General features: G+C 53.6%; 1 protein-coding gene across 1 annotated transcript in view; it reads right to left on the bottom strand.

Annotated features, from left to right (window-relative positions):
- Positions 1-2,801: 2,801 nt before the first annotated feature.
- Positions 2,802-19,014, bottom strand: part of clpb (caseinolytic mitochondrial matrix peptidase chaperone subunit B) — a 51,159-nt gene continuing 34,946 nt past the window's right edge. The window contains exons 8-16 of the mRNA XM_031897429.1: positions 17,458-17,535; positions 15,125-15,180; positions 14,797-14,841; positions 14,204-14,365; positions 11,640-11,796; positions 10,800-10,873; positions 5,896-6,015; positions 4,421-4,525; positions 2,802-3,551 (exon numbers count right to left, since the gene is read on the bottom strand). Of these exons, the coding sequence (XP_031753289.1) occupies positions 3,315-3,551; positions 4,421-4,525; positions 5,896-6,015; positions 10,800-10,873; positions 11,640-11,796; positions 14,204-14,365; positions 14,797-14,841; positions 15,125-15,180; positions 17,458-17,535 (1,034 nt within the window). The 3' untranslated portion in view covers positions 2,802-3,314. The remainder of the gene's footprint in view (positions 3,552-4,420; positions 4,526-5,895; positions 6,016-10,799; positions 10,874-11,639; positions 11,797-14,203; positions 14,366-14,796; positions 14,842-15,124; positions 15,181-17,457; positions 17,536-19,014) is intronic.

The raw sequence follows: 19,014 nt of genomic DNA on the forward strand, positions 1-19,014 counted from the left end.
TGGGCAGTTGGGCACACACACACCCCTGCAACCCCCCCCCCCCCCCCCCCCCCCCCCCCGTGTCTGGTACAGGTGAGTGCGGTCTCCCCTTGTCTCACAGGCGGTGTTTATTTATTATTTTCTTATCTCCCTCTTGCTTCCCTTGGCATCAAATAATGAGCTCCGTATAAACAATCCCACCCCAGCTGCTGTTTGTGTGGAAACAGATTTACTTGCAGGGTTCATTGTCCCCAGTGTAAAATAAACACATAATATAAATATATAATCGATCAGAGCCCTATGTAATGTTATATACGGGATAAAACGGGGAGACATAAGGGGAAATAATGGGACCTATGAAATGATCCAGTCGGTAATAGAGCCCCCAGTTGGTGGGCCGGGGGAGAGGGTCAGACAGTGCGGCAGTCGCACCGGTGTCGCAGCGCCGGGGATTTACTCCCAGTCTGTCCCTTCCATCACTCGCTGCAAATAAACCGATTCCCCCCCGGGAACCTACCGACTGATTGGGGGGCACAGACTCGGTCTCACCTACTGGGCCGAGCGGAACCGCCTGCCCGAACCGAACACTTTCATTCCCAAGAAGACTGGCGCGACTTTGTAAATTGCCGCACGGCGACAACCTGCGATCGAGGGAGTCGGACATTTCGTACCCGATACAAACGAACCGATTGTTTCTTTCCCAGATTTACCTGAAGCGACTCAGTTGCGACTCCAGACTGGGGGCGACTTTACAATTACCCAGCCCCTTCTCTGCCCCCGATAGTATGGAACCCGACACTGCCCCCGGTGGTACCCGCTTGCCCCTCTGCCAGGGGTGGATAAGTGGGCAAATCTGTGGGGTGGGACGGGGCTAAATACCCCCCAGTTGCCCCATTCGGGAGATAATGATAAGCCAATATCTGCTTTAAAGGGCACTGTGATGTCATCACATATAATTGGGGCTCAGTGACGTCAGTTGGCATCACATGACTCATTGATGCTGTTGGAACCCGACAAATGAGGCTCATGGATGTGGGGGGCACTGGGCATCACTGTGGTCTCCCCAAATATACATCTTGCCCCCAACTTATGTTGCCTCCCATTCAGCCCACTTTCCCGTTGCTAGGGTCTCTTCCCCTAACAACGGGAAAGTGTACCATCTGCAGTGTAAGTAGAGGGGTTTGTGCCCTCTAAATAAAGCATTTTTCACATATATTGAGTTATCAGTGACCCCCCCATACCTCATCCCAACAAATAAACTGGGGCTCATTTATCAACACTGGGCAAATTTGCCCATAGGCAGTAACCCATGGCAACCAATCAAATTGTTGCATTTATTGCTCTACCTGCAGCTCGCTGGAAAAAGCAAATCACTTACTGGTTGCTATGGGTTACTGCCCATGGGCAAATCTGCCCCCATGTGTCACGCCCCTACCTATTACCCATGATTCTCAGCCACTGTTTCTCCAGCACGTGACCCCTTTCTCTCTTTATTACTTTTTCCCAGTGACTCCCAGTCCCCTTCCCATCAACCCCCCCCCGGGGCCCCCACTCCCAGGGCCCCCCACTCCCAGGGCCCCCCACTCCCAGGGCCCCGGCGCAATAAGAGCCTAATAAATACAGAGAATAAATCACCCCTGACATTAACACTTTGCTTAATGTTCAGCATCATCAATACTGGCCAATTAGGGGCCTGGGGGCCCTGCCCGACACTGATCTCTCCTTCCGGCCAAATTAATGACCAATTGCAACAGGGAGGCCTGGGCCAGTGATAGTCCATTTAGCCTGATACCCTGGGGCAGGTGGGCACGAGCAGCATTGGAACCAACGGTGCCATCCGGAGATGGATAGATACATAGATGATAGATAGAAAGATAGATGATAGATAGATAGATATATAGATGATAGAGAGATATATAGATTATAGAGAGATGGATAGATAGATGATAGAGAGCTAGATATATAGATGATAGAGAGATGGATAGATAGAAAGAAAGATAGATGATAGAGAGATATATAGATGATAGATAGAAAGATGATAGAGAGCTAGATATATAGATGATAGAGAGATGGATAGATAGAAAGATGATAGATAGAGAGATATATAGATGATAGAGAGATGGATAGATAGAAAGATGATAGAGAGATATATAGATGATAGAGAGATGGATAGATAGAAAGATGATAGAGAGATATATAGATGATAGAGAGATGGATAGATAGAAAGATGATAGAGAGCTAGATATATAGATGATAGAGAGATGGATAGACAGATATATAGATGATAGAGAGATGGATAGATATATAGATGATAGATAGATATAGATAGATATATAGATGATAGATAGATAGATAGATGATAGAGAGATATATAGAAAGATGAGATAGAAAGATAAATGACAGACAGAGGCACTGGGGTATTTAATGTAAATACCGGAAGCCTAGGGGTAGGAGCAGTTCCTGGGCTGACATTGGCCAATAGGACGTTTATGGGGGGCAGTTGGGCAGTTGGGCAGGTAGAATCAGTGCAGAGAGGCCGGAGGCAGAGGGAGGGCAGGATCCATCTCCCCCTCGGCTGCCTGAGCGCTAATCTAATTACCCCCTCCCTCCCCTGCGTGGGGCAGCACATAATTGAATTGCTCCTGTCACAAGCTGCCGTCTCCCCCATGGAACCTGCTCTCTTTATTGTTGTGGGGAGGTCGGGGCGTTTATTTGCTCTGGCGCAGGGGCCCGGGGCTGTTTGTTTATATGCACAAGGGGCCCCCCTCCTGCACCAATGTGGGGCCCCCCAGCCCAACGCGTGCCAGGAACACACACACCAATACAGATATACGTTTATTATTTGTGCCATAAATACTATCAGCACCGCTCTAGTGCAACTACAACTCCCCTGCAACAAGCAGCAGTGTAAGATGTTCCTATAAGGCCGGGGTGGCACAAATGCCCCCACTAATGCCCCAGTAGAACAGGAAGTCGCTGGCAGGAAATACAAAGCAAGGGCAGAGAATTGCCTTACAATTTCCCAGAATGCTCTGTTCCCTGCCCTTCAGCCTCTGATGGGGGCAGACCCTGTGTAATTGCACAGACGCTCAGCAGGGGGAAGCAGAGGCCCCGGGCTGTAAATAATGATCGGACCAATGAGATCTTGCAGCCCTCGGTACCTTTATATTGGCCCAGTAGGACCAGTAGGGCAGAACAATGGGCCGGCACATTGCTGGTTGGTTCTGCTGGGATATAACCCTAATTGGGAAGATCTCTGGGCACCAATGTTGGTTTCTGCCCTTGCCCCAGTGTGTTGGGCAGGGGCACTTACACAGTCACTGTCCCCCCAGGGCTCAGAAGGAGAAGGACATGTCTTCTGGGGTGAGGGGCTCCCGGATGTCCAGCTTCCGGCCCTCGCTCCCCTGTTCCACCAATTCCAGCCGCAGCCGAGCCCCTTTCCCCTCTTCCCCCTTCCCTTCCTTCATCAGGCGCCGATCCGAATCCTCCACCGTGATCCGTAGGGTGCAGCCGCGGGGCAGCAGGTCCTGCTCATAGGCAGCCGCCAGTTGGTTCACTACCCGCCGCTCTACCTGCAGGGGGTACAGGGAACCGTAATGTCAGCAAAGGGGGGGTTCCTTACCGTAAGGGCAGTCAGGTTATGGGGTTCCCTACCAACAGAGGGGGAATGAGTGATACATTGGGGGTGGGGAGGAAAGGGGATCTCACCATCAGCATAGGAGGGGGTTCCTTACTGTAAGGGCAGTCAGGTTATGGGGTTCCCTACCAAGAGAGGGGGAATGAGTGATTCATTGGGGGTGGGGAGGAAAGGGGATCTCACCATCAGCATAGGAAGGGGTTCCTTACTGTAAGGGCAGTCAGGTTATGGGATTCCCTACCAAGAGAGGGGGAATGAGTGATACATTGGGGGTGGGGAGGAAAGGGGATCTCACCATCAGCATAGGAAGGGGTTCCTTACTGTAAGGGCAGTCAGGTTATGGGATTCCCTACCAAGAGAGGGGGAATGAGTGATACATTGGGGGTGGGGAGGAAAGGGGATCTCACCATCAGCATAGGAAGGGGTTCCTTACTGTAAGGGCAGTCAGGTTATGGGATTCCCTACCCAGAGAGGGGGAATGAGTGATACATTGGGGGTGGGGGGGAAAGGGGATCTCACCATAAGCATAGGAAGGGGTTCCTTACTGTAAGGGCAGTCAGGTTATGGGATTCCCTACCAAGAGAGGGGGAATGAGTGATACATTGGGGGTGGGGAGGAAAGGGGATCTCACCATCAGCATAGGAAGGGGTTCCTTACTGTAAGGGCAGTCAGGTTATGGGGTTCCCTACCAAGAGAGGGGGAATGAGTGATACATTGGGGGTGGGGAGGAAAGGGGATCTCACCATCAGCATAGGAAGGGGTTAATATATATAGAGTTTATTGCCCCATCACCCCCTGGGGTACCTCGTGCTTGATGGAGCGGGCCCCGTAGTGGACGTTGTACCCGTCGGCCAGGACATCTATCACTTCCGGGTCCCACATGAGGGTGATACTGTGTCTCTGTTTGGCCTGGACACAAACACAAGGATTGTTATTGTAAGGGATAAAGATCCAGCATTTATATCAAAGACCAACTGCAACCTGCGGGGGGGGGGCGCTGTCTGCGTGGGGAGGAGACTCGGGAGCCGGGAAACAGAAGGAATGGCAGCGAGGGTACCGGGCCCCAAGGTTGGCACCATCCCAGCCGCCATTCCTGATACAGAGGGCCGGGTCCTACTGTCTGGGCTTAGTGCCCCCTAAGGGCCCCATGGGGGGAATGCAGACCACACGGGGGGGCTGCCGGGGTTAAGTGCCCTAATTAGAGCTGCCCCGCTAATTACAGGCTGCTGCTGCCCCTCAATGTTGTGTCTGTTACTCCCCGGGCACCGAGCACAAGGGCCCATTCTCTGGGGCCCAATCCTGTCCCGCTGAATGCTGCTCTGTGCCCCCCAGTAATTACCCCACTTGCCTCCCCATTAACCCATTAGTCCCAGTGCTATTTACAGGGCTGCGCCACCCAGGAGCCAAACAATAACCTTTACACTGGGCTTGGGCAGGGGCCCCGGGGCCACGCGTCTGTCTGGCAGCTCAGGGGCTACAGGAAAAGGCAGAAGCTCCGGGTATCAGGCAGGGGCAGTTGTTCCTGGGCAACAGGGGGGGCCGCTGGGGCCAAAATACAACCCCCAGTCCCCAGGAGCCATTCATTTACTATAAAACCTGGAGTGGGGCCCCGGCCCCCCAGTCCCCAGGAGCCATTCATTTACTATAAAACCTGGAGTGGGGCCCCGGCCCCCCAGTCCCCAGGAGCCATTCATTTACTATAAAACCTGGAGTGGGGCCCCGGACCCCCAGTCCCCAGGAGCCATTCATTTACTATAAAACCTGGAGTGGGGCCCCGGCCCCCCAGTCCCCAGGAGCCATTCATTTACTATAAAACCTGGAGTGGGGCCCCGGCCCCCCAGGAGCCATTCATTTACTATAAAACCTGGAGTGGGGCCCCGGCCCCCCAGTCCCCAGGAGCCATTCATTTACTATAAAACCTGGAGTGGGGTCCCGGACCCCCAGTCCCCAGGAGCCATTCATTTACTATAAAACCTGGAGTGGGGCCCCGGCCCCCCAGTCCCCAGGAGCCATTCATTTACTATAAAACCTGGAGTGGGGCCCCGGCCCCCCAGTCCCCAGGAGCCATTCATTTACTATAAAACCTGGAGTGGGGCCCCGGCCCCCCAGTCCCCAGGAGCCATTCATTTACTATAAAACCTGGAGTGGGGCCCCGGCCCCCCAGTCTCAGCTGGGCTGCCCTGCAGTTGGTTAGTCATCTGCTGCCTAGTTGCTAGGGAGACTGACCCTAGCAACCAAGGGGTACTACCTGTTTGCCCTGGGAGGGGCAGAACTGTTACCTTTTTGGCCCAGGAGTTGAGCTCTTTCCGGACCAGCTGGGAGAGTTCGGAGCGGCAGAAGGGGAGGAAGTAGACGATTTCATTGATCCGGCCCAGGAACTCGTCCCTCCGGAAGTGAGCCTGCGGGGAAGGGACACGGGAGTCAGGGTGCTGGGAGTTGTAGTTCAATAACAGCTGGAGGGACACGGGAGTCAGGGTGCTGGGAGTTGTAGTTCAATGACAGCTGGAGGGACACGGGAGTCAGGGTGCTGGGAGTTGTAGTTCAATGACAGCTGGAGGGACACGGGAGTCAGGGTGCTGGGAGTTGTAGTTCAATAACAGCTGGAGGGACACGGGAGTCAGGGTGCTGGGAGTTGTAGTTCAATAACAGCTGGAGGGACACGGGAGTCAGGGTGCTGGGAGTTGTAGTTCAATGACAGCTGGAGGGACACGGGAGTCAGAGTGCTGGGAGTTGTAGTTCAATAACAGCTGGAGGGACACGGGAGTCAGGGTGCTGGGAGTTGTAGTTCAATGACAGCTGGAGGGACACGGGAGTCAGGGTGCTGGGAGTTGTAGTTCAATAACAGCTGGAGGGACACGGGAGTCAGGGTGCTGGGAGTTGTAGTTCAATGACAGCTGGAGGGACACGGGAGTCAGGGTGCTGGGAGTTGTAGTTCAATGACAGCTGGAGGGACACGGGAGTCAGGGTGCTGGGAGTTGTAGTTCAATAACAGCTGAAGGGACACGGGAGTCAGGGTGCTGGGAGTTGCAGTTCAATAACAGCTGGAGGGACACGGGAGTCAGGGTGCTGGGAGTTGTAGTTCAATAACAGCTGGAGGGACACGGGAGTCAGGGTGCTGGGAGTTGTAGTTCAATGACAGCTGGAGGGACACGGGAGTCAGGGTGCTGGGAGTTGTAGTTCAATGACAGCTGGAGGGACACAGGAGTCAGGGTGCTGGGAGTTGTAGTTCAATAACAGCTGAAGGGACACGGGAGTCAGGGGTGCTGGGAGTTGTAGTTCAATGACAGCTGGAGGGACACGGGAGTCAGGGTGCTGGGAGTTGTAGTTCAATGACAGCTGGAGGGACACGGGAGTCAGGGTGCTGGGAGTTGTAGTTCAATAACAGCTGAAGGGACACGGGAGTCAGGGTGCTAGGAGTTGCAGTTCAATAACAGCTGAAGGACAAGGGAGTCAGGGTGCTGGGAGTTGTAGTTCAATGACAGCTGGAGGGACACGGGAGTCAGGGTGCTGGGAGTTGTAGTATAACGACAGCTGAAGGGACACGGGAGTCAGGGTGCTGGGAGTTGTAGTTCAACGACAGCTGGAGGGACACGGGAGTCAGGGTGCTGGGAGTTGTAGTTCAATGACAGCTGGAGGGACACGGGAGTCAGGGTGCTGGGAGTTGTAGTTCAATGACAGCTGGAGGGACACGGGAGTCAGGGTGCTGGGAGTTGTAGTTCAATGACAGCTGAAGGGACACGGGAGTCAGGATGCTGGGAGTTGTAGTTCAATGACAGCTGAAGGGACAAGGGAGTCAGGGTGCTGGGAGTTGTAGTTCAATGACAGCTGGAGGGACACGGGAGTCAGGGTGCTGGGAGTTGTAGAGTTCAATGACAGCTGGAGGGACACGGGAGTCAGGGTGCTGGGAGTTGTAGTTCAATGACAGCTGAAGGGACACGGGAGTCAGGGTGCTGGGAGTTGTAGTTCAATGACAGCTGGAGGGACACGGGAGTCAGGGTGCTGGGAGTTGTAGTTCAATAACAGCTGAAGGGACACGGGAGTCAGGGTGCTGGGAGTTGTAGTTCAATGACAGCTGGAGGGACACGGGAGTCAGGGTGCTGGGAGTTGTAGTTCAATGACAGCTGAAGGGACAAGGGAGTCAGGGTGCTGGGAGTTGTAGTTCAATGACAGCTGGAGGGACACGGGAGTCAGGGTGCTGGGAGTTGTAGTTCAATGACAGCTGGAGGGACACGGGAGTCAGGGTGCTGGGAGTTGTAGTTCAATGACAGCTGGAGGGACACGGGAGTCAGGGTGCTGGGAGTTGTAGTTCAATGACAGCTGGAGGGACACGGGAGTCAGGGTGCTGGGAGTTGTAGTTCAATGACAGCTGGAGGGACACGGGTCAGAGCCTGAGCTGCTGAATTTGCATGCAGGTGACAGAGGATCATGGGTAATGTCACCCCGGGGAGGGGTATATACCTGCCCCTGTATGTGGGGGGGGGGGGGCAGCTCTCCCTTTCCCCATAACAGAGCCGACACCCCCGCATCTTTGCTTTCTCATTGGACTCTAATTGTATCAGGGGTAACTGTGGGCCTCAGAGCCCCCCCCAGGGGACATGACATCATCAGCCAGATGCCTCCAAACCTAATTACCCCGCCCTGCAGGGCAGCTCTGGATTTGCTCACAGGCCTTATGGGAAGGGTCCGCTGGTACCGGGAATGCACGGCGCTGCTGGGGGTCAGTGTGACATGAATGGCAATAGCCCCCCAATGTACCCCCAGATCTGCAGCCTGACACAAACACATCCCAGCTTTCTGATTGGCTACACTGCTACATGTATAGTATGGGGGTATACTGGAGGCATGTATATTGGCCTGTATATTAGGGGGGTATATATTATAGGGGGTGTTTATTAAGGGGTATGTATACTATGGGGCGTGTATATTAGGGGGGCGTATATTAGGGGGGTGAATATTAGGGGGGGTATATATTAGGGGGGTATATATTAGGGGGGTGTATATTAGGGGGGGTATATATTAGGGGGGTATATATTAGGGGGGGTATATATTAGGGGGGGTATATATTAGGGGGGTGTATATTAGGGGGGTGTATATTAGGGGGGGTATATATTAGGGGGGTGAATATTAGGGGGTGAATATTAGGGGGGTATATATTAGGGGGGTGAATATTAGGGGGGGTATATATTAGGGGGGTGTATATTAGGGGGGTATATATTAGGGGGGTATATATTAGGGGGGTGTATATTAGAGGGGGTATATATTAGAGGGGTGTATATTAGGGGGGGTATATATTGGGGGGGTATATATTAGGGGGTATGTATATTATGGGGCGTGTATATTAGGGGGGGTGTATATTATAGGGGTGTATATTAGGGGGTGTATATTAGGGGGGTGTATATTAGGGGGGTATATATTAGGGGGGTATATATTAGGGGGGTATATATTAGGGGGTTTATATTAGGGGGGTATATATTAGGGGGGTGTATATTAGGGGGGTATATATTAGGGGGGTATATATTAGGGGGGTGTATATTAGGGGGGGTATATATTAGGGGGGTATATATTAGGGGGGGTGTATATTAGGGGGTGTATATTATAGGGGTGTATATTAGGGGGGTGTATATTAGGGGGGGTGTATATTATAGGGGGTATATATTAGGGGGGTGTATATTAGGGGGGGTATATATTAGGGGGGTGTATATTATAGGGGGTGTATATTAGGGGGTATATATTAGGGGGGTGTATATTAGGGGGGTATATATTAGGGGGGTATATATTAGGGGGGGTGTATATTAGGGGGGTATATATTAGGGGGGTGTATATTAGGGGGGGTATATATTAGGGGGGTGTATATTAGGGGGGGTATATATTAGGGGGGGTATATATTAGGGGGGGTATATATTAGGGGGGTGTATATTAGGGGGGTGTATATTAGGGGGGTGTATATATTAGGGGGGGTATATATTAGGGGGTGTATATTAGGGGGGTGTATATTAGGGGGGTGTATATTAGGGGGGTGTATATATTAGGGGGGTATATATTAGGGGGGTGTATATTAGAGGGGTATATATTAGGGGGGTGTATATTATGGGGGTGTATATTAGGGGGGTATATATTAGGGGGGTATATATTAGGGGGGTATATATTAGGGGGGTGTATTATTAGGGGGTATATATTAGGGGGTGAATATTAGGGGGGTATATATTAGGGGGGTATATATTAGGGGGGTATATATTAGGGGGGTTTATATTAGGGGGGTATATATTAGGGGGGTGTATATTAGGGGGGTATATATTAGGGGGGTATATATTAGGGGGGGTGTATATTAGGGGGGTGTATATTAGGGGGGTGTATATTAGGGGGGGTATATTAGGGGGGGGTATATATTAGGGGGGTGTATATTAGGGGGGGTATATATTAGGGGGTATGTATATTATGGGGTATATTATGGGATGGGCAGGGCTCCCACACCCTATAATGAACCCTGACTGGCGGTTCTGCAGGCTCAGTACCAGGACACAGCACTAAGTGCCCCATTTGCCCCACAGGACACAAATACCCACCGCAGCCGCCCGGATCGCGGCCTCTAAATAATACAAATGCCGGTGCCCAGTTGCGCCAGGCAAATCAATTGGTATCTATGAAATGCCCATTAATTGGCTGCTCTGCCCATTAGCGGGGGCTCTCCATCAGGGAGGGGAATTAATTGCGGATACAGAGATTCCTGCGCCAAATCAGATTTAGGCCTCGAGTCACATGAGGTCTGGGATCCGTCCAGAACATCAGCAGAAACACAGCGCCAAATGGGCTTCCTGGGTTCCATGGCGCCGGCACCGCGCCTACAGCACCTTAATGTGCGCTGCCAGGATCCCAGTGTGCCCATAGGTACTGGTACTGACCCATTAACCCTGAGCTCACAGGATGCCAACCCACTAGCCCTGAGCTTGATGGTACTGACCCACTAGCCCTGAGCTTGATGGTACTGACCCACTAGCCCTGAGCTTGATGGTACTGACCCACTAGCACTGAGCTTGATGGTACTGACCCACTAGCCCTGAGCTTGATGGTACTGACCCACTAGCCCTGAGCTTGATGGTACTGACCCACTAGCCCTGAGCTTGATGGTACTGACCCACTAGCCCTGTTACATAGCAGCAGTTAGGAGTGAGGGTTCTGCCGGTACCTTTAATATGGGTCGGATGACATTTTCTTTGAATTGCTTGGAAATCGTGATCTTCTCACTCGTCTGTATGTCATCTGCAAGAGAGAAACCGCTCAGTTCTGTGGGTCTGGCGCTGATCCGTACTATATGGGCCTGTGGGGCAGAGGGGGCTCGGTACTATATGGGCCTGTGGGACAGAGGGGGCTCGGTACTATATGGGCCTGTGGGACAGTGGGGGGTCGGTACTATATGGGCCTGTGGGGCAGAGGGGGGTCGGTACTATATGGGCCTGTGGGACAGAGGGGGCTCGGTACTATATGGGCCTGTGGGACAGAGGGGGGTCGGTACTATATGGGCCTGTGGGGCAGAGGGGGCTCGGTACTATATGGGCCTGTGGGACAGAGGGGGGTCGGTACTATATGGGCCTGTGGGGCAGAGGGGGCTCGGTACTATATGGGCCTGTGGGACAGAGGGGGGTCGGTACTATATGGGCCTGTGGGACAGAGGGGGGTCGGTACTATATGGGCCTGTGGACAGAGGGGGGTCGGTACTATATGGGCCTGTGGGACAGAGGGGGCTCGGTACTATATGGGCCTGTGGGACAGAGGGGGCTCGGTACTATATGGGCCTGTGGGACAGAGGGGGGTCGGTACTATATGGGCCTGTGGGGGCAGAGGGGGTCGGTACTATATGGGCCTGTGGACAGAGGGGGGTCGGTACTATATGGCCTGTGGGACAGAGGGGGCTCGGTACTATATGGGCCTGTGGGACAGAGGGGGGTCGGTACTATATGGGCCTGTGGGACAGAGGGGGGTCGGTACTATATGGGCCTGTGGGCGGAACCAGTACAGAATATCCTACCCAAGTTCTGTGCCAGCCTCTTCTTGTTGATCTCGTGGGCCTCCTGTCGGAGCTGCAGGCCATACTGCGCTATCTCGTCGCTGCCGGCGTTGCACGTCATGATAAAGATGGCGTCCTTGCATTCTATCGTCTTCCCCTTGCCGTCGGTCAGTCGGCCCTGGGGGGGAAACCCACCGGTACTTACTGTACATGCTGTGGCCCCGGATACAGGGGATACAAAGAGTTAATCCAAAGTGAGCTTTTCCCCAAATAAAGTGAAGGCTGCGGGGAGTTGCAGTTGTGCGCGCAGGGGTTGCGGCAGTGCTACAGATAAAAATAATCGCATGTGAGGGAGGCGGGGGGGGGGGCGAGTGACAGATTGGAAGGAATGTTTCCTGGGTGCCGGGGGTGAGCGCGGCGTTTATTGCCCTGTCGAGCAGAAATTGATTTCACATTTGGCGCTGGCGCGATGATCTATGCAAGAAGCGCGATTTTATTAATCCTGGGAAGGAGCGGCGGCGGCGGCGGCGGCCGGGGGGGAAGGAATAAAGTTTTATTAGCAGGCGGTGGGGAGAGGGGGCCGGAGTGGCCCCCGAGGAGCCATAGGGAAAACTCATATACTGGCGGCTCTCTGTGGCACCGGGAGACTAATGGCTGCCAGTTACGTCTGTGCCCTCGTATTGACTCAAGCACCATCGGGCACTGCCAGGGGGGTACTGCCATACTGCACAGGGAGACTAATGGCGGCCAGTTACGTCTGTGCCCTCGTATTGACTCAAGCACCATCGGGCACTGCCAGGGGGGTACTGCCATACTGCACAGGGGGACTAATGGCTGCCAGTTACGTCTGTGCCCTCGTATTGACTCAAGCACCATCGGGCACTGCCAGGGGGGCACTGCCATACTGCACAGGGGGACTAATGGCTGCCAGTTACGTCTGTGCCCTCGTATTGACTCAAGCACCATCGGGCACTGCCAGGGGGGTACTGCCATACTGCACAGGGGGACTAATGGCTGCCAGTTACGTCTGTGCCCTCGTATTGACTCAAGCACCATCGGGCACTGCCAGGGGGGCACTGCCATACTGCACAGGGGGACTAATGGCTGCCAGTTACGTCTGTGCCTTCGTATTGACTCAAGCACCATCGGGCACTGCCAGGGGGGTACTGCCATACTGCACAGGGAGACTAATGGCTGCCAGTTACGTCTGTGCCTTCGTATTGACTCAAGCACCATCGGGCACTGCCAGGGGGGTACTGCCATACTGCACAGGGGGACTAATGGCTGCCAGTTACGTCTGTGCCCTCGTATTGACTCAAGCACCATCGGGCACTGCCAGGGGGGCACTGCCATACTGCACAGGGAGACTAATGGCTGCCAGTTACGTCTGTGCCCTCGTATTGACTCAAGCACCATCGGGCACACACTGCCAGGGGGGTACTGCCATACTGCACAGGGGGACTAATGGCTGCCAGTTACGTCTGTGCCCTCGTATTGACTCAAGCACCATCGGGCACTGCCAGGGGGGTACTGCCATACTGCACAGGGAGACTAATGGCTGCCAGTTACATCTGTGCCCTCGTATTGACTCAAGCACCATCGGGCACTGCCAGGGGGGTACTGCCATACTGCACAGGGGGACTAATGGCTGCCAGTTACGTCTGTGCCCTCGTATTGACTCAAGCACCATCGGGCACTGCCAGGGGGGCACTGCCATACTGCACAGGGAGACTAATGGCTGCCAGTTACGTCTGTGCCCTCGTATTGACTCAAGCACCATCGGGCACTGCCAGGGGGGCACTGCCATACTGCACAGGGAGACTAATGGCTGCCAGTAACGTCTGTGCCCTCGTATTGACTCAAGCACCATCGGACACACACTGCCAGGGGGGCACTGCCATACTGCACAGGGAGACTAATGGCTGCCAGTTACGTCTGTGCCCTCGTATTGACTCAAGCACCATCGGGCACTGCCAGGGGGGCACTGCCATACTGCACAGGGAGACTAATGGCTGCCAGTAACGTCTGTGCCCTCGTATTGACTCAAGCACCATCGGGCACACACTGCCAGGGGGGCACGGCCATACTGCACAGGGGGACTAATGGCTGCCAGTTACGTCTGTGCCCTCGTATTGACTCAAGCACCATCGGGCACACACTGCCAGGGGGGCACTGCCATACTGCACAGGGAGACTAATGGCGGCCAGTAACGTCTGTGCCCTCGTATTGACTCAAGCACCATCGGGCACACACTGCCAGGGGGGCACTGCCATACTGCACAGGGAGACTAATGGCGGCCAGTTACGTCTGTGCCCTCGTATTGACTCAACTCTCAGCCTCAAGCCCATTGGGCACCGCCATGCAACTCACACAGCTGCCAGGGGGGCGCTGCCATACTGCAGGGGCACTTTAGGGTAAATGCCCCATTAGCCCCCTCTGCTTGTTAAATAAAAGACACCGTGACAAGGTTCACTGGTCCAACAGTGTCAGAGCCACCTAAAGGGTTAAAGGGGAAGTTAATGCTGATGTTGTAGGACCGGGGGGGGACCGGGGGGGGGCCCGGGGGCCGGGGGGGGGGCCCGTACCTCATCGAAGAGCTGCAGCATGATGGTCAGTACGTCCGGATGGGCTTTGTCCACCTCGTCGAACAGAACCACAGCGTCGGGGCACTGCTTCAGCTTCTTGGTCAGCTGCCCCCCCTCTTCATGCCCCACGTACCCTGGCGGGGAGCCGATGAACTTGGCTACCTGAGGAAGCAGGAAGAGATACCTAGTCCTGTAACCCATAGCAACCAGCCAGCAGTTACGCTTGTAATGTAGTCAGTAGAATGTAAGTCTATGATTGGCTGTTACCTGCCAGCATTGTTTGTAATAAATCACCTGATCAGATCTCAACTCTACGGAAAACACTGCTGCTATCAGAATTTATCTGGTTGCCTAGGTCACTGTCCCTAGCAACCAGGTAGCAGTTTAGATTTAGGCACAGCAGAAGGGCAAATAATCAGCAACAATGGGCAATAAGGCAAATTTCTTGGACTGAAGGGGGCGGGGTCACATAGTAGCAATGCTCAGCTCTGATTGCCAATTGGTTGGTCCCAAGGCCAATGATTGGGTTGCAATGGGAACCCTTTAACTGTGCAGCGAGAGACATATGGGGGGGTCTCTGCACCCCAACTTACCTCATGCTTTTCCTGAAACTCCGACATATCCAGGCGGATAAATCCCTAGGGGGAGCCAGCGAGAGAGAAAGACATCAGTAGGGAGATCATCGGCCGGGGGCCCCCCAGCTTTGGCTTTGGGGGTGCGGGGGGGGGGGGGGGGGGTGCTGGAACTCCCTACAGGCTAAATGTATATATATATATATGAATAATGGCACAATATGTACTATTGGTACTTACCCAGAGACACTGTCTCTCCAGGGATCTGAGAATGGGAGGCGGGGTGTATAGTAAATAGCCCCTCTGCCCCCAGTTGCACAGTGTAGGACCCCCCCGGGGGGGTAATTACCTTTTTGATATCCTTGTGCATGTACCGCGCCGTCTGCTTGGCCAGTTCTGTTTTACCTTCACAGAGACACAGAGACACGTTACTGACCTGTGGTATCTACCCCCCGTCTCTCTATACTGCCCCCTGCTGGTCAAATGGCATATCCCCCTCATCCCTCTATTTACTGGCCCCTGCTGGTCAAATGGCATATCCCCCTCATCCCTCTATTTACTGCCCCCTGCATGTCAAACGGCATATCCCCCTCATCTCTCTATACTGCCCCCTGCAGGTGAAATGGCATATCCCCCTCATCCCTCTATACTGCCCCCTGCTGGTCAAATGGCATATCCCCCTCATCCCTCTATTTACTGCCCCCTGCATGTCAAACGGCATATCCCCCTCATCTCTCTATACTGCCCCCTGCAGGTGAAATGGCATATCCCCCTCATCCCTCTATTTACTGCCCCCTGCATGTCAAACGGCATATCCCCCTCATCTCTCTATACTGCCCCCTGCAGGTGAAATGGCATATCCCCCTCATCCCTCTATACTGCCCCCTGCTGGTCAAATGGCATATCCCCCTCATCCCTCTATTTACTGCCCCCTGCATGTCAAACGGCATATCCCCCTCATCTCTCTATACTGCCCCCTGCAGGTGAAATGGCATATCCCCCTCATCCCTCTATTTACTGCCCCCTGCATGTCAAACGGCATATCCCCCTCATCTCTCTATACTGCCCCCTGCAGGTGAAATGGCATATCCCCCTCATCCCTCTATACTGCCCCCTGCATCTCAAATGGCATATCCCTCTCATCTCTCTATTTACTGCCCCCTGCAGGTGAAATGGCATATCCCCCTCATCTCTCTATTTACTGCCCCCTGCTGGTCAAACGGCATATCCCCCTCATCCCTCTATACTGCCCCCTGCAGGTCAAATGGCATATCCCTCTCATCTCTCTATTTACTGCCCCCTGCATGTCAAACGGCATATCCCCCTCATCCCTCTATACTGCCCCCTGCAGGTAAAATGGCATATCCCCCTCATCCCTCTATACGGCCCCATGCAGGTCAAACAGCATATCCCCCTCATCTCTCTATACTGCCCCCTGCAGGTCAAATGGCATATCCCCCTCATCCCTCTATACTTTCCCCTGCAGCTCAAATGGCATATCCCCCTCATCTCTCTATACTGCCCCCTGCAGGTAAAATGGCATATCCCCCTCATCCCTCTATACTGCCCCCTGCAGCTCAAATGGCATATCCCCCTCATCTCTCTATACTGCCCCCTGCAGGTAAAATGGCATATCCCCCTCATCTCTCTATACTGCCCCCTGCAGGTAAAATGGCATATCCCTCTCATCTCTCTATACTGCCCCCTGCAGGTAAAATGGCATATCCCCCTCATCCCTCTATACTGCCCCCTGCAGGTCAAACAGCATATCCCCCTCATCTCTCTATACTGCCCCCTGCAGGTAAAACGGCATATCCCCCTCATCCCTCTATACTTTCCCCTGCAGCTCAAATGGCATATCCCCCTCATCTCTCTATACTTTCCCCTGCAGCTCAAATGGCATATCCCCCTCATCTCTCTATACTGCCCCCTGCAGGTAAAATGGCATATCCCCCTCATCCCTCTATACTGCTCCCCTGCAGGTAAAATGGCATATCCCCCTCATTGTTCTATACTGCCCCCTGCAGGTAAAATGGCATATCCCCCTCATCTCTCTATACTGCCCCCTGAAGGTAAAATGGCATATCCCCCTCATCCCTCTATACTGCCCCCTGCAGGTAAAATGGCATATCCCCCTCATCCCTCTATACTGCCCCCTGCAGGTAAAATGGCTTATCCCCCTCATCCCTCTATACTGCCCCCTGCAGGTAAAATGGCATATCCCCCTCATCCCTCTATACTGCCCCCTGCAGGTAAAATGGCATATCCCCTCATCCCTCTATACTGCCCCCTGCAGGTAAAATGGCTTATCCCCCTCATCCCTCTATACTGCCCCCTGCAGGTAAAATGGCATATCCCCCTCATCCCTCTATACTGCCCCCTGCAGGTAAAATGGCTTATCCCCCTCATCCCTCTATACTGCCCCCTGCAGGTAAAATGGCATATCCCCCTCATCCCTCTATACTGCCCCCTGCAGGTAAAATGGCGTATCAGGACAGTAATATATATATATATATTGCAAGGGGGTGGCAGGGTACTTGTTGAATGGATGAGCCCACAGCTGGGGGTGTCAGGATGTCATACTCCTACACTGTGACATCACTACTAGGTCAGTGGGGGGGGGGTGATGACCAAATAAGGAAGTTTTAGGCCCCAAGACCCCCCCATCACCAGGCCCATCACCTATCCCAGAGGATCCGAGGAAGAGGAAGACGAGGGGGTGCTCTTCATCGTACCAGCCGTTCTCCTTCCTGCGGATGGCTGCGCCGGGCCGGCACACACGGGGGGGGGGGGGGGGGGAGAGAAGAGAGAGAGAATAAATCAATGCCAGCAGCCTGGCCGCTCCAATTATCACTAAGTACACACAATGTTTCACTGCTCTGCGCTCACTCACAGTCTCGCTGCCATTAGAGGGGGCTAATTGGATTAGCTGGCAGTGCCCCGGGGGGGCTAATCAGGTTAGCATGGATATGGAAAGCTGCCCACAGCCCCACTCACATCCACCCTTCCTGGATCTGCACTCAAGGTTGCCACGGAGATGGGAGAGGGGAGCTGGACGCAGGGCCGAGGGCATGGGGGGGGGGGTAGGGGTGAGCTCTGGGGTCACGGTGAGACCCCCTTGTTAGCAGAGATTTGGAGCGCTCCGTCGGCCATTTATCTGATCAGATCTGGGGGCACCGCGGTTACAGAGGCCTTAATAAGAGGGGGGGTCTCACTGGGACGTGGTAATTAGGGGGCTTCTCTGGCACGAAGGGTATTGCCCCCCGATAATGTGTTTGTACATAGAGATCAGCAACTACTCTACGTGCCAGTGTGTATGTGCCAGTATGTATGTGCCAGTGCCAGTATGTGCCAGTGCCAGTATGTGCCAGAATGTATGTGCCAGTGCCAGTATGTATGTGCCAGTGTCTATGTGCCAGTGTGTATGTGCCAGTGTGTATGTGCCAGTGTGTATGTGCCAGTGTCTATGTGCCAGTGTCTATGTGCCAGTGTGTATGTGCCAGTATGTGCCAGTGTGTATGTGCCAGTATGTGCCAGTGTGTATGTGCCAGTGTGTATGTGCCAGTATGTGCCAGTATGTGCCAGTGTGTATGTGCCAGTGTGTATGTGCCAGTATGTATGTGCCAGTGTGTATGTGCCAGTGTGTATGTGCCAGTGTGTATGTGCCAGTATGTGCCAGTATGTGCCAGTGTGTATGTTGCCAGTGTGTATGTGCCAGTGTGTATGTGCCAGTGTGTATGTGCCAGTGTGTATGTGCCAGTGTGTATGTGCCAGTGTGTATGTGCCAGTGTGTATGTGCCAGTGTGTATGTGCCAGTGTGTATGTGCCAGTGTGTATGTGCCAGTGTGTATGTGCCAGTGTGTATGTGCCAGTGTGTATGTGCCAGTGTGTATGTGCCAGTGTGTATGTGCCAGTGTGTATGTGCCAGTGTGTATGTGCCAGTGTGTATGTGCCAGTGTGTATGTGCCAGTGTGTATGTGCCAGTGTGTATGTGCCAGTGTGTATGTGCCAGTGTGTATGTGCCAGTGTGTATGTGCCAGTGTGTATGTGCCAGTGCCAGTGTGTATGTGCCAGTGTGTATGTGCCAGTGTGTATGCCAGTGGTATGTGCCAGTGTGTATGTGCCAGTGTGTATGTGCCAGTGTGTATGTGCCAGTGTGTATGTGCCAGTGTGTATGTGCCAGTGTGTGGAGTGTGTATGTCCAGTGTGTATGGCCAGTGCCAGTATGTATGTGCCAGT

This window comes from Xenopus tropicalis, chromosome 2, assembly GCF_000004195.4.
Source record: "Xenopus tropicalis strain Nigerian chromosome 2, UCB_Xtro_10.0, whole genome shotgun sequence".
In the NCBI taxonomy this organism is placed as follows: Eukaryota; Metazoa; Chordata; class Amphibia; order Anura; family Pipidae; genus Xenopus; species Xenopus tropicalis.